We start from the raw sequence: 15,167 nt of genomic DNA, 5'->3' as shown, positions 1-15,167 counted from the left end.
AGCAGAATTTTATGAATGGGGTCCCCCGCGGCCACGCCCCCCGTCCTGCGGGCACCGCCTCCCCATCCGCTCTTCCCGCTGATTGGTGCACTGCGCTGTGATTGGCAGTTTGTCCCGCCCCCGCGCTGATTGACAGCGGGAGGAGAGGGGCGGGGCCTGCGCTGTGCTTGGCCTTAAAGGCGCCGCGTCCCTTTGGGGGGGACACACACACACACACGGACACGTGGGCAAACACCCCCCACGCTGGGTGGGGCCTGTTTGGGCGTGGCCGGCGGCTCAGCCCCTCCCCCCCTCCTCTGACATCAGGGAAATTCCCTGAAATCGGGTGCGTTTCCCCCAAACGCCGCCGGGTTATTTTGGGAAACAAAACAGGGGAAAAAAGAAAAAAAGAAAAAGAAAAAAAGAAAAAAAAAAAAGGGTTGTTCGGGGGCGGGCGGGGCCTCGCGCTGCCGGGGCGTTCCCGTTCCCGTTCCCCCCCGTGACTCATCCCGTAATCCCCTAATTGCCGGTGACGCCCCGGGGGGGGGGGGGGGTCGGACCCTCCCTGTGCCCGCGGCGCCGGCGCTGCCGGGGCTCGCCCGGTCCTGGGTGGGGACCCCCCCACCCCACGGCCCCCCACCGTGCCGTGGGTCCCAACCCACGCACACGCAGAGGGAAACGGCTCTCCCCTTCCCCCCCCCCGCCTCCCCCCCCGTTGTTGGGTTTTTTTGGGGGGGGGAAGGGAAGGGACCCCCCACCCCCCCCCGGGGTTTCGGGGTCTCCGCAGCGTGGAAGAACCTGCGGGTCCCGGTGAGCTCGGCCGTGCACGCGGGACCCAGGCAGGGCTCCACCACGGGTTTTGGGGGGGGGGGGGAAGTGTCCCCCGGGGGTTTTGGGGGGGGTCCCGGGGGTTTTGGGGGTCGCGGGGGCCGGCGGCGCGTGGGGCCAGACTCCTGTTCCTGCTGAACTGAGCCAGTTTAACCAAAGCAACTGCATATCAGCTCAGTAGGCACGGGAGGCAGCGCCCGGGGGGGCTGCTGTCCTTGGGGGGGTCCTGCTGTCCTTTGGGGGGTCCTGGAGTCCTTTGGGGGGTCCTGGAGTCCTTGGGGGGGGGCGATTCCGGTATCCGGAGGGGGGAACCCAGGCGTCCGGCCGGGACGGCGCCGGGGAGCGGAACTTAGCCACTGTGAACACGACGCGGCTGCCAACTCTGTTCACAGGTGGGCTAAGCCCTGCCCCACGGCCCCCCAAACCCCCCCAAACCCCCCTACCCACCCACGGCCTCCCCGAGCCCCCACCCCTCCCCTCCAACCCCCCCGCGGCCCCGTCCCGGCAGCTCCGGCATCCCGGTTGCGGGGGCTGGCGCCCGTTGGAAATCCCTGGCAATGTGATTTTGGGCGAGACGGTAAAAAATCGCATCGCCAGGAACCCCGGCGGGCGGCAGCGGGGAGAGGGAGGGGGGGGCCGGGGGGGGCCGGGAGCCCCTGGCAGCTCCCGGCGATGGTCCCACGCCGCGGCCGTCGGTGTCGGATCGGTACCGGGTCCGGAGCCGGGTCCCACCTGGGGAGAGGACGGCGCGGTCAGCGGAGGGTCCCTGCGCACCCCCCCGGGGGTTGGGGTGTGTGTGTGTGTGTCAGGGGCCCCCCCGGCACCCCGCTCCAGCTGGGGGCCGCCAGCTCCCGGCGCCGGGTCGAGCCGGGTGAGCGTTCCCTTCCCGCGGTAAAAATAACCCCGGCAGGATCCGGCCACGAAGGGGGAGCGCAGCCAGGACGGCCAGGTGCCGCCATGCCGGGGGGGGGGGGGGGCGGGGGGCACCGCCCCGGAGGAGCCGACGCGGGTGTGAGCGTACGAGGGCTGAGTCACGGTGCGGGACGGGCACGTGCCAGCGCCGGATGGTACCATGGGACACACACACACACACACACACACACACACACACACACGTGAGAGCTACCGGGGACCCTCGTGCAAGGCACGACCCTCGTGCAAGGCAGGGCGGCACCGGGGCCGGACGCTGCCCGCGCTCCTGCCTGCAGGCCCCGGCACACGGCAGCGGCTGCGGTGACGTCCCCGCGGGACCGGCACGGTCCTGGCACTGGGGACCAGCCCGGCAGCTCGTGGCCCGGCTCGGCACGGGGGAGCGGGCACCAGCAGCCGAGCCCCGACCGTGTGCCGCGCGTGGTGCCGCGGCTTCCCCGGCAAACACCGGAACGCACCGCGGCCGAGCCGGAGTGTGAAAACGCGTCCCCGCTGCCACCGCGTGCCGGCGGTGTCCCCGCGGCGGGGACAGGACGGGTGTTCGGCAAGCGCCGGATCCCTCACAGCTCGGCCCCGGACGCGGCGGCACCACGTGGCACCGGCCGAGCGCCGGCGAAGCCGCTGACGGGGAGGGGACGCGCCACAGCCGTCGCCGAGCAGGATGGGCCCCGCGGCCCCCGTGTCCCCCGGTGCCATCGGCTGCCGCAGCCGCCGGCCCCGGCGGCATCACCGCATCCCCCTCGACTGTCGGCTGGCGCCGGGACCCCCGTGTCCCCCCCTGGCCGTGGCCGTGGGGCGGCCGTGGGGCGGCCGTGGGGCACGGTGTCCCCAGCCGGGCAGGGGACGCGGCTGTCAGGGCTCCGGCAACGCCGGTGGCGGCGGCCTGGGAGTTCCTGGAAGAAGCGTGTAATGGGGCCGGGGCTCCTCGGCCGCCATGTGGGAGCCGGCGAGGCCCCGCCCGGCCATGACATCACCGTTGCCACGGCAACGGGCGCACTTCAAAGGGAATCGGGTGGAAAGGGCCCAAAAAAATCGGGATAAACAGCGACCGACGGCGGCGGCATAAACAAAATGTCTGGTGCCGCCGGGGGGGCTGGGCCGGCAGGCGCGTGCCCGGGCGGGGGTGGGGAGCCGCCCGGACGCCTGGGTTCCCGCCCGGCGCGGCCGCGGCGCTGCCGACACCTGGGTGCCAACGGGGCGGCCACGGGCAGCGCCGCGGCGAGGCCAGGCCCCGACTCGGCCGAAACGGAGCCAAACCGCCGCGGGCCGGGCACGACGGTGGCATCGCCAGGCAAAGCCCCGTTACCGGTTGGCGGACGATCGGCGGCGACGGCGGCTCGCGGTTACGTCGGGCGGCCAGAGCTTTGTCGCCTCCCGAGCGCGGCACGAGGGTGGCGGGATCGGCCCCGCGCGGTTGCGGTGACCCCGGTTTCGGGCGGCCCCCGGTGCCCATGGCCTCTTCCCAGGCGGGCGCCACCAGCCGAGCCGGGCTCTCTGCCCGCGCGGCGCCAGGGCGTTGCCGGCTCGGCAGCCCCGACCGGCTCACGTGGGCCCCGGCGGGCACCGAGTGGGGGTGGCTGCCCGGCCGCCCGGGTTCCCTGCCAGCGGGGGGCTGGGGGGTGGCGTCGCCCTCCGCCAAAATCCCCGCTTTTCTGCCCGAAAAACGGGGAGCGGGAAAAGCCGTCGGCGCCGCGCGGCACCTCCCCGACGCCTGCGGCTGGCGCGGCGGGATGCGGCCGCCGTGGGGCAGAGCCGCTCCCGTCCCCCCTCTATACGCCCCGGCTCCAGCGTGGGGCCCGGCCGCCAGGGTCTGGTGAGCTTCGGGGGGTCGAGGTCGGTGCCGGGGGGGGGGAAGCGAGGCCTCGGGGTGCCGGCGCGGTTCGCGGCGTCGGCCGGGCCAAGGCGGGGGCGGGGGCCGAGGAGGAGCGAGGAAGGGGCCGCCCCGTCCGCGCCCGTCGGCACACGCAGCGCCGGGGGGAAAGGATGAATCACGCTCCTCGGCGGCGCCCGCCCCGGCGCACCCTCCCGCGGCCCCCGCCCGCCTGCCGCACCGCGCCCGGGGGGTCCCGTGCCCCCAAAACCCCCCGGCTGCCTTGCCCCCCCCCCCGCCCCCCCCCTCGCCGGCCCCCCGAGCGGGCGTCGGCGTTGGCAGCCTCGATGCCCGCGGCCGCGCCGCCACCACACCCCGACACGCCGCCGGGACCCCCCGGCCCCATGGGGCCCCGCTCTCGGCTCTGGTGGGAACCGGGGCGGCCACGGCCCCTGCCCGCCATCCCCACGGCACGGCCTGGCGAGGGCCCGGCGCGGTTTGGCACGGCTCGGCACGCGGCGAGCGAGGCCGGCCAGGCCCCAACCCTTCTCCCGCCGCCCCGGAGGGACGGCAACTTTCCTCCGGGGTCTCCCGCCGTGCCGGGGCCGGCCTGAGCGCCGGCCGGCGGCCGTACTCACCGGGAGCGCCGGCGGCCGCGGCCCCGTTGGGGTCCCCCGGGGCGGCGGCGGGCGGGCGGGCGGGGAGCGCGAAGGCTCCCAAAGTCACTGACTTTTACTCCAAGAAGGGAAATCCTTTTTAAAACCTTCGCTCCGCCCCGGGAGCGCGGCGAGGCCGCGGCGGCAGCGAGAGGAGGGGCCTGGGCCGTGGCGCCGGGCTCCCGCACCCTTTCGAGGCCACCGGGCCTCAGCCGCCGTGGGCGCGCGGTGCCGCACCGTCTGCGGGGACGGCGACGCCGGGGTGACGCGACCCCCGCGGCGAGGGCGACGCGTGTTCCCGGGGGACGGGGGCCCCACAGCGAGGGGGACGCGGGCCCCACGGCGCGGTGGGTCGGAACCCGCAGACCCCGTGTCCGGCCCGTGCCTCAGTTTCCCCCTGCGCTGCCCGGCTGTGGGGGGGTCTGGGCTGATGGGGGGGGGGGTGACACGGGGGGGATGTTGGGGACACGGGGGGATGTTGGGGGGACAGGGAGCGATGTCGGGGGGATGTCGGGGTACACACACGTCCCGGGGGACGGGGCGATGCCGGGGTGCTCATGTCAGGGGAGACAGATGGTGTTGGGGGGACAGGGACAAAGTGGGGGGGCCGGGGGCGAAGTTGGGGGGCCGGGGGTGAATTGGGGGGTGGGGACAACACTGGGGGGATGGGGGTGAATTGGGGGGGATGGGGATGAAGTTGGGGGGCCGGGGGCGATGCCGGGGGTGAACTGGGGGGACAGTGCGGACGCCGGGGGTCCCCCAGCCGCAGTGCCAGCCCAGCGGGTCTGCCGTGCCGGCCCCGGGGGAGCGGGCAGGATGCGGCCCCCCGGCGTGGGGAAGCCGGAGGCGGGGCGTGGCGGCAGCGGGCGCGTGGGGTGCCGTGGCGTGCCGTGGGGCCGGGGCCCGCGGGGTCTCCATGGCGATGCCGCACACACAGACATTAAACAGAGTTTTGCATCGGAAGTCGGCAAAACCACAGCGCGTCACTGCGGCCGACGCCGCCAGGCCAGGGCCCCCCCGCCCCCCCACACACCGTGGCTCCGCCCGACCCACACCCTGCACCCCGGCACCCCACACACCCCCCACCCGGACCCCCAGACCCCCATCGCCCCCCGCTGCCGGGGACGGGCAGGTTGGGCACGGACGGGTGGTACCGGCACGGATGGGTGCCCACCCGCTGGGGTACGGAGCCGGGGGGGAGACGGAGCCAAGGGTGGGGGTAAGGACCTGAGTGGGGTACGGAGCTGGGGGGGGTACGGAGCTGGGGGGGTACGGACCCACTGGGGTGCAGACCTGGGTGGGAGACGGAGCCGGGTGGGAAACAGACCCACTGGGAAACGGACCTGGGTGGGATACGGACCCACTGGGGTACGGAGCTGGGGGGGACACGGAGCTGGGGGGGGTACGGACCCACCGGGGTACGGAGCTGAGTGGGGTACGGACCCACTGGGGTACGGAGCTGGGGGGGACATGGAGCTGGGGGGGACACGGAGCTGAGTGGGGTACGGACCCACTGGGGTACGGAGCTGGGGGGGACATGGAGCTGGGGGGGACACGGAGCTGAGTGGGGTACGGACCCACCGGGGTACGGAGCTGAGTGGGGTACGGACCCACTGGGGTACGGACGGGGCTGGTGCCACCCAGGGCAGCCCCGTGCGCGGTGTCGGCTCTGCCACGGCCCCCGCAGCCCCCCGCACCCTCGGTGCTGCCGCTGAGCGTCGGTTCCGCCGGGGCCCCGCGTGTGTCCCCCCCCCACCCCACCCCAACCCCGTTCCTTCCCCGGCGCCCCGCGACGCCGCCCCCGCCCGCGGGTCCTCGCACGCCGTAACCGGCACGTGGCCGCGGCGTCGCGGCGCCCTGGGGGTTAACGTGAGGCCTGGCCGGGCGCTGCCAGGATCCGGCCCGGCTGCCGTCACCGCCCGTCTCCGTGGAGATGATGGAAGTTCCTAAATACAATTATTGGGAGGTTTTAGGTTTCCTCCGCGCCGAGGAGGGATAAACAATAGCGGGGAGGGACCGGGTGCCCCGCGGGGGCTCGGCACCCACCGGTGCCCGTCGGCCGCACCTTCGCACCCAGCGGCTCCCAGCACGGCCGTGCCACGGGGACCGGCGCGGCTGCGGCATGGGGACGGGGGTGTGTGTGTGTGTGTGTGTGTGTGCGCGTGTGTCCCCCACCCCCGTGGGTCCCCAGGGCCCCACGGCTCGGCCCCTCCGGCACCCGGTGCCCGCCGGGAGGTCACCGTCCCCGTCCCCGCGCCCCCAGCCCTCGCCTGGCCGGCGGCCACGGCCCTTCCCCAGCCCGGCCGCACATCTGGCAGCAGCCGCACATCTGGCGGAGGCGGCTCCCCCGGGGCGGCACAGCTGGGCGGGAGACGCTGCGCCAGCTGCTAATTTTAAACGCGCGCGGGGCTGGGTGGGGGGGGGGACACGGACAACACCCCCCCCCCCACACTGTGGGGCTGGGCAGCGCCGCATCGCGCACACGGCACGGCCGCGGCACACGCGGTGATGCACAGACAGCCGCGCACACGCGTGGGAACGCAAACGCACGGCACCGCGCGCTCGGGGCTGTACACGCACGCGTGACACCGCGCACGCAGCAACGCACGCACGGGGCAATGCACACCCAAACACGCCGCAGCGGTGTGTGGCCCCCCCCCGCCTCGCAGCACACGCGTGCACAGGCGCTGCAGCGCGCACACGCAACGCACGCACAACACACGTGCAATGCACACGCAACGCACACGCACGCACAGAGATCCACACCCGCTGTGCTGCACACGCTGCACAGACAGACCCTGCGGCGTGCACGGCGAGCGATGCACGGGAGCGCACGCGCACTCACGCACACTTGCGTGTGCACGCACGCACTTGCAGCCCCCCCCCCCCCCCCCCCCCCCGTGTTGCACATGCAGAGCAGCCACCGTGCGACGCACGGGCACGTGCGCACCCCCCCCCCCCACGCTCCCACGTGCACACTCACTCACACTCACCCCCCCGTGACACCGAGCAGCCCCCGTGCGACGCACACCCGGCGCGCTGCAGAGGCGCGCAGCCCCGCGGCTCACGCACAGCCCGGCGCACGCTTGCACGCGCTCGCACACTCTCGCACGCCGGTGGCGGGGCCGCGGCGGCCGTGGCGGGGCCGGCGGCACAGAAATGTCCTTTCTAGGTAATGGCAGCGGCCGGGGCTGGCGCTCGCCCACGCGCCAGACGGTGCATTCCTCCCGCCTGACTCAGCCCCGCCGCCGCCTCGCACACGCGCTGCGCCGGGGCGGCCGGGGACTCGCACGGCCCGCTGGCGGGCACGGCGGGCACGGCACGGCGAGGGGCAAGAGGGTACGGCGCGGTGCGGCACGGCACAGGGCGGCACGGGAGAGCGCAGCGCGGCACGGATCGGCACGGCCGTAACGTGGTGCGGTGCAGCGTGGCAGAGCGTGGGGTGGCGCGGCACGGCACGGCACGGCCGCGGCTCCCCCGGGCGTTTCTGGAGGTGGCCGGGCTGAGCCGTGTGGCCAAAGCCCCGTCCAGACACCGGTGCCACGTCCTGCCCCGCGCCCGGTGACGCTGTTCCTGCTGCAGAGTGACACCGAGAAACCCCCTTTGCCCCCGGCAACACCGCGACCCGGCAGAGACCGGAACCTGTCCTGGCAGCGGGATGGGATGGGGTGGGATTGGGAATAGGAATGGGATGGGATTGGGATGGGATGGGGATAGGAATGGGATTGGGATGGGATGGGGACGGGAACGGGATGGGATTGGGATGGGAACAGGAATGGGATGGGATTGGGATGGGATGGGATTGGGATGGGAACAGGAATGGGATGGGATTGGGATTGGGATGGGATTGGGATGGGAATAGGAATGGGATTGGGATGGGGACGGGAACAGGAATGGGATGGGATGGGATGGGATTGGGATTGGGATTGGGATTGGGATGGGATTGGGATGGGAATAGGAATGGGATTGGGATGGGGACGGGAACAGGAATGGGATGGGATTGGGATTGGGATAGAAATGGAAATAGGAACGGGATGGGAAGGGGAAGGAAATTCCGATGGGATGGGATGAGCCCGGCACCTGTACACCACACACCTCTGCCCCCCCGTACCCCAGCAGCACCCCCAAATCCCTGTGCCCCCCCGCACCCCCCACCGCCGGCCTTCCCAGCCGCCCGCGTGTGCCCCACACCGGGGGTGCCCCGGCACTGGGGCGACTGGGAGCCCCGAACCCACGGCACTGGGGCGACTGGGAGCCGGGGGGCTGGTGGCGCGGGTGGGTCGGCAGGACGGGATTTCCCTTTCCTCCCGCCCCCGCGCTCCCTCCTGGCTTCTTCCTTCCTCATGCCGGGGCACGCCTGGCCCCCCCGGACCCCCGGCTGCCCCCCGGCATCCCTGGCCCCACTGGTGGCCCCACGATGGGGCGGCTGCCGGGGTCCCCGGGGACCAGGGGTGCCGTTCCCAGGGAGCAGAGCCGTGGGGCCGTGGGGCCGTGGGGCCGTGGGTCGGGTGCCGTGGGGCCGGGCGGTGTTGCCGCGCGACGCAGTGTTTGTGGTGGGGCTGAGTCACGGCCGTGAGTCACTGGCAGCACCGGGCTGGCAGGCACCCACGGCCGCCCCACGGCAGCGCTGGGGTGGGGCAGGGCCCCCCCCACGCCGGGTGATGAGCGGGGTGTCCCCGTGGGGTGTCCCCGGCCCCCTCCCAGGGCGCAGGCGCGGAGGGGCGGTGGGGCAACGGGCTCGGGGGCGGCACGCCTGGGCGACGCAGGTGCCCCCTCTGCACCCATAACCCCCCCACCCCGTGCACCTCTGGGCCCCCCTGTGCACCCCTGGGCCCCCTGCGCATCTGTAAAGCACCCTCTGCACCCACGGGCCTCCCTGCGCACCCATGGGCCCCCCCCAATCCACCCGTGGGCCCCCCCCATGCACCATAAACTCCTCTCTGCACCCATAGCCCCTTCCACGCACCCACGGGCCTCCCGTGCACCCACGGGCTCCCCTGCGCACCCCCGTGCACCCATGGGCCCCCCCCTTCATGCAGAGGTTCCCCTGTAGATTGGGCCCTCCCCCCATGCACGGACCCTCCCGCTGGGGGCTGGGGGCCCTGGGGAACCCCGATGCCGGGGGGGGGGTGTGGGGTGTGGGTGAGTCAGGGCGCAGCCACGCGCCCGTGAGTCACCGCCGGGGTGGGACCGGCCGGCTCCAAACAAAGGCGCCTTCAGAGGACGGGGCCCCCCCGGGCCCCCCCAGACCCTCAGGGCTTCCCCAGGCCCCCCCCAGCCCCCCTCGGCCACGGGGTCCCCAGCCGGGACCTCCCTGGGCACCACCGGGGCCTGAGCCCCCCCGCGCCCCCCGTCCCACACGCGGCAGCCCCTGCCCGGCGGTGGGACCCCGCGGCCCCCCGCGCCGCCACCCACCCCGCGGCCGGGCCCTGCGTCAAGCGCCGGCTTGCCGGGCACCGGTGAGTCACCGGTGCTGCCTTCCCGCCGCGCCCGGGCGGTGCCGGCAGGGCCACGCTGAGCCTCGATGCTCGCGGCAATGCCGGCAGCACCAGCACCGCAGGGACGGGGTGGGGGGCCGTGGCACCGGGGTGGCCAGAGCGGCTGAGACCCGGCAAATGTGGCTCACCCCGGGCCACGGCGGCAGAGACGGCATACCACCGCGTGCCGACATGCATCACCGTGTGCCGTCATGCGCCACCGCGCATGGGACAGAGCTGCCACGGTCACACCAGGCCCCCGTGGCCGTGCCGGGACCCCCGGGGAAGAGACCTGGAGCACCGGGGCCGGCCCAGGGGTGCAGCTGGGACCTGCCCGGACGAGTGCCGGGGTGCCGAGCGTGGCCGTGCCAGTGCCAGCCGGGTCCCCGGGGGCCCGTGGGAATCCCTCCGGAAGAGCCATTTCTGCCGCGTTGCTCATGGGGGAGTCACGGGCACAAGGAGCCGCCTGTGCCAGCGCTGCCCACGGTCCCCGGCCGGCACCACGCGCCTCCCGGCACGGCCCAGCATCTGCGTCCTGAGCTGGTCCTGGACGTGTGACCGGGGCACGGCACGGCACGGCACGGCACGGCAAGCCCTGGGCCATGTCCAGCTCTGTGCCTCTGTGCCCACAGTGTGCCGAGCTGGGCCGTGACGTATGTGCCGTGCCGTGCCATACGTGCCAAGCTGTGCCGTGCCATACATGCCATGCCATGCCAAGCCATGCCATACGTGCCATGCCATGCCATATGTGCCATACATGCCATGCCGTGCCATGCCGTGCCATACATGCTGTGCTGTGCCATACATGCCATGCTGTGCCATATGTGCCATACATGCCATGCCAAGCCGTGCCATGCCATGCTGTACATGCCATGCCATGCCAAGCCGTGCCATGTCGTGCCATACATGCCATGCCATGCCGTATGTGCCATACATGCCAAGCCGTGCCATGCCATGCCGTGCCATACATGCTGTGCTGTGCCATGCATGCCATGCTGTGCCATATGTGCCGTACATGCCGTGCCCAGCCACACATCGTGCCATGCCGTGCCAAGCCATGCCATGCCGTGCCATACATGCCGTGCCAAGCCGTGCCAAGCCATATGTGCCATGCCGTGCCGTACATGCTGTGCCAAGCCGCGCCATGCGATGCCACGCCCCGCCATGCCGGTGCCCCGCCGCGCTGTCGCCGCCCCCCGAGCGGCTGAGGTGCGGGTTTGGGGTCCGGTTCGGAGGGACCAAGGGGTCCCGCCCCCGCCCCCCCAGGTCGCAGCGCGGCGGCACCGCAGGGGTTAAACGCCGGCCCGCAGACCCGCCAATGGGAGACGGGCGGGGCGCCAAGCCCACCAATGAGAGACGGCGGGTAGTTGACCAATAGGAACAAGCGGGGCGCTACGGGCGGCCAATGAGAAGCGACGGGGCGGTGACCAATAGGAGACAGGCGGGGTGGTGCGTACGGCCAATGGGAAGCGGCGGGGCGGGGCGGGCGGCCAATGGGCGGTGCCGCTGGCCTGAGGTGACCCGCGCCCCCCCCTCCGCCCCGGGCCCGGCCCCCCCCGTGAGCACCGGCCCCCCCGGGCACCGCCCGCCCCGGGCACCGCCCCCCCCGGCACCGCGGCCCCGGGGCGCGGAGGGACCCCCTGTCCCCCGGGGGGGGGGGGGGGCGCCAGACGCGGGAGCCCCGACCGGGCCTCAGCCCCCGCCCTGACAGGACCCCCCCCCCCCCCGGTGACCGGGGCCCCCGCGGGGCTGGGGGGGGGGGAGGGCTGCAGGCCCCTCGCCCGCTGGGTGCTGGCACCCATGGGTGCTCTGCACCACAGACCCCCAGTGCCCCCAGTCCCCAGCGCGGGGGGGCTGATTTGGGGGGTCCCGTGTCCCCCCCCCCCGGCATCCGCCCTGCGCCGCTCTGGCCGACTCAGGTGGGTTTTTTCCCTATTTCCCTGTTTTTAAGCCTAAACCCGAGGCAGGTGCTGAGCGCGCACCCGGCCGGCCCTGCGGAGCGAGAGGCGTTGAACAAAAACCGGTGGTTTTACCCCAAAATCCGCCCCGGGGACGCCCCCTCCCAGCCGGGCAGGAGCAGGAGCCGCGGCCTCGCCCGGGGTCTCCCCGCTTCCCGGCGCGAGGAATTCGGTGCGGGAGGCGCCGGGGCGGCACCGTCGCAACCCTGGCCGGACACCGCGGCACTGGGAACGCGCTGGGCCTCGCTCGCCCACCGGGGTTTGGCTTTTTTTGGCTTTTTTTGGCTTAAAAGTCTTTTAATTTCCCCCACCCGGCTGCGTCGGGCTCTGGGATTCCCCGGCACCGGTTGTGCCGCCGGTGCCGTCGCGGCCGTCGTCGCACAAAGTGCCCATTCTTTGCCGTTCCAGGACTTTTTTTTTTTTTTCCTTCGTTCTTTTTTCCCTCCTTCGCGGGGCCCCGCGGCCGTTGGCGGCGCGACTTCGCCCGTGACGTCACTGCGAGCCAATGGGAGGCGCGGTGAGCGGCCGGCACGACACGGGCCCTGACCGCTCACCGAGCTCCCGCCTGCCGGCACCGGCAGCAGCTTGGCCGCTGGACGGGGCGGCGCTGGGCTGCGAAGCCCCTTCGGAGGGGCTGGGGGGCACGGCCCCCATTTTGGGGGTGAAACCCCCGTTTCTGTTATTCTCCCGGTGCGGTCACCCTGTCCCCGAGGCTTTGGGGTTCAGGCTGGACGGTGACGCCGACGGCGCGCCGCGGCTCTGGTTCGTAATGAATAAAAACGATGGGCCCCCCTCGCCCCGGTGCTTGGCGGGTTCGGCCGTGGCTGCACGGGGGAGAACCGCCGCGGTTTTGGGGTGATTCGACCTGTTTCACCGGCGCTCGCTCCCGTCCCGGCACCTCTGTCCCTCGTGGCCGCGTCACGCCGGCGCAGGGAAGCCTCCGGCAAGGGTACCGTGACGGCACAGGGCACGGGTTGGGGCCGAGGCCGGTGGCTCCCATCCCAAGCCGGATCCTCACCGTGCACTTGCCGTGGAGTCCGTCGCCGTTAAACCCCGTGCCGGGCACTCAGGATTAACCGGGAGGAAGAGCGTGAATCTTCTCCGGCGGATGCCGGCGCCGCCGGGGAGCCGATACGGAGGTTCCGGAGAACATTCAACGCTGTCGGTGAGTTTTGTGGCTGAGGTGAAACCATCGACCGTTGCGTGTGCCCCGTGGCCCACCGGAGCGGCCGGGAGAGTCGCTGCCGCTGCTTTCCCAGCGCCGTAGCCCCGGTTCGGTGACACCGCGACATCCCCGTGGCACGGTGGTTCCGTCCCATCCCGGGAAGGTCCTCGCGGGGCGGCTCTGCTCCGGCGCGCCTCACTACCCAAACCGCCGGATTTTGGCGCGGTGCTGCCGCGTCCCCGAGGACCCAACTTCACGCTCAACACCCGCGGCCGGCGGAGCATCGTGGTGCTGGGGGCGGGGGGGCGGTAAAACCCGCGTGGGGGAAGCCAAAATCCTCTTTTTTTCTCTCAAAACCAGGTGCCGCCCCCGGGGCTCTGTGGGCCCCGGTTGTTGTGGGTGATTTTGCCGTCCATTAGCGGGTGCTTTACCCGATTCCCGGCGGTTTCAGCCCGAAGGCAGAGGTGAAGGCAGGGACAGGCAGAGGTGAAGGCAGGGACAGGCAGAGGTGAAGGCAGAGGCCACGTTAATCCCAGCTTTAGTCCGGGCTTGGGGAGCTCTCGGCTTGAGGCGTCCCACAAAGGCGCCGACGGCTTTTCTGCGGTTTAAAACCCCACGTTTATCCCCAAAAAAAGGCGTTTCTGGCCAAGCCGGGCGGCGTGGGGCCGCGGGCGGCGGGGCAGGCGCCCGGTGCGGTTGGGGTCGTGCCGGATGAGGGGAGCAGCCGGCGGCAGGTCCCCGTGGGGCCGAAACCCCGACCCCGGCTGAGTTTGGCACCAAGGGGGTTTAAACGCCGGCACTGGGGCGACCGCGGCGCTGCAGGGGGGTTTTGGGAGCGACCCCCTTGTACCAGGAGAGGGGAAGAGGCGCAGACACCCCCACCCCACGGGGCAGACACGCCGGCTCCAAGCAGCTGCCGGGGGAGGGAACCGGGCCTGGGCGGCGGCGATTGGCCCTTCCTGGCTCCGCCGGGGAAGCAGACGGCACATGGAACCGCGTCCTGCCCCAAAACACGCCGGGCAGCGGCGGAGGATGGAGCACGGCCCCGCGTTCGACATGTGGAGGGACTACCTGGGGCTGGCCGCCGTGCTGGCCGCGCTGCCGCAGGAACGCGAAGACACCGGCGATGCCGAAGCGGCGGCGGCGCCCGACGTGCCGGAAACGGCATCAGGATCGGCGTCAGCGGGCAAATCCCTCTGCGGTTTTTGCAAGCACAACGGCGAAGCGAAACACGTCTACAGCGGGCACAGCCTGCGCGACGCCAGCGGCCGCGTGCAGTGTCCCGTCCTCCGCAGCTACGTCTGCCCACAGTGCGGGGCCACGCAGGACCGGGCGCACACCAAACGCTTCTGCCCCCTCACCCGCCGCGGCTACACCTCCGTCTACAGCCGTTCGGCGCGCAACTCGGCCGGCAAGAGAACGGCAAGCGGCCGTGCCACGACGGGAGCCACGGAGAAGTAGCTGAGCACGGATAAACCCCTTGTTCCTGCAGGTACCGGCTCGGGTTTACGGTAATTGCTAATCTCGCGACCCCTAAAATGGGCTGAAAGTGGGGTTTTTCGCTTCTCGGCACCAGGCGAGGATGGGCTGGGGGGACACTCGGTTCTGGTGGTACGGCGTCGAGCCGGCGGCTTTGCCAGAGCCTGCGCAACGGCGCTTACTCGGCAAAGCCTCACTCCAAATCCGCGATGCGAGCCTTAATTTAACCGGGAGCGCGATTCTGGCAAGCTCGTCGGGGGAATTTAAGCTAATTAAGGGAGGGGGTGCCCGGTTCGCGGTGCCAACTCTGGCGCGCGGTGCTCACCCGTCTCTCCCGGCTTCTTTTCCAGGGAGTCGCTCTGCTTTGCCCGGCTCCGGCTGCGCTCTCCTCGAGGATGAAACACCGGGAAGTGCCGGGACGGCGCCTTCCACCGAGGCCGGTCTCCCCAGTTCCTCTCCCCAGCTGGTCAAGCCAGGCGGCATCGTCCCGGCGGTGGTTTGGTGGGCGCCGCTGGCAGAAACCGCATCGAGACACCGGCGAAAACCCTGGAAAGGGGCGGTTTTACCGGCACCCCCACACCGGGGGCGTTCATGGTTGGGTTCAGTTCTTGGTTTTGGGTTGGTTTGTTGGTTTTTAATCATCCCGATGGGTGCCTGAGGGCAGCACCGGCTCCTGACCGACCGTCCGGAAAGGTCCCGTGGCGGGAAGGGTGCTGGCGCTCCGGCAGTCGCCGGCAGCTCCGAGGATGCCGTGCCGGCGTTCGGACGCAACAGTTTATTCTTTCAACGTTATTTCAGACGTTGCGCGTGGGAAGGCGTTTATTGATACCCCGTTCTCCGGTTATCTGTTGAAACGCTGGTTTACGTTAATAAAGAGTTGAGCCG

General features: G+C 72.0%; 2 protein-coding genes across 2 annotated transcripts in view; one reads left to right on the top strand and one right to left on the bottom strand.

The window, feature by feature from the left end:
• Positions 1-3,598: 3,598 nt before the first annotated feature.
• The window catches only part of GTF2F1 (general transcription factor IIF subunit 1), a 54,449-nt gene continuing 42,880 nt past the window's right edge, over positions 3,599-15,167 (bottom strand). Inside the window, exon 15 of the mRNA XM_054808049.1 lies at positions 3,599-3,609. The gene's annotated coding sequence lies outside the window, so the exon portion shown is untranslated. The remainder of the gene's footprint in view (positions 3,610-15,167) is intronic.
• NANOS3 (nanos C2HC-type zinc finger 3) lies at positions 11,442-15,163 on the top strand. Its single transcript, XM_054808059.1, has 3 exons — positions 11,442-11,599; positions 13,164-14,295; positions 14,633-15,163. Exon 2 carries the CDS (start codon positions 13,791-13,793, stop codon positions 14,262-14,264), a length of 474 nt encoding a protein of 157 aa, XP_054664034.1. The 5' UTR covers positions 11,442-11,599; positions 13,164-13,790; the 3' UTR covers positions 14,265-14,295; positions 14,633-15,163.

Source organism: Grus americana, chromosome 33 (genome assembly GCF_028858705.1).
Source record: "Grus americana isolate bGruAme1 chromosome 33, bGruAme1.mat, whole genome shotgun sequence".
Lineage (NCBI taxonomy): Eukaryota > Metazoa > Chordata > Aves > Gruiformes > Gruidae > Grus > Grus americana.
This window is presented reverse-complemented; position numbering and strand designations above follow the sequence as displayed.

Excerpts from the sequence above, each read along its gene's own strand:
- NANOS3 (XM_054808059.1), top strand. The coding sequence starts at position 13,791 with ATGGAACCGCGTCCTGCCCCAAAACACGCCGGGCAGCGGCGGAGGATG.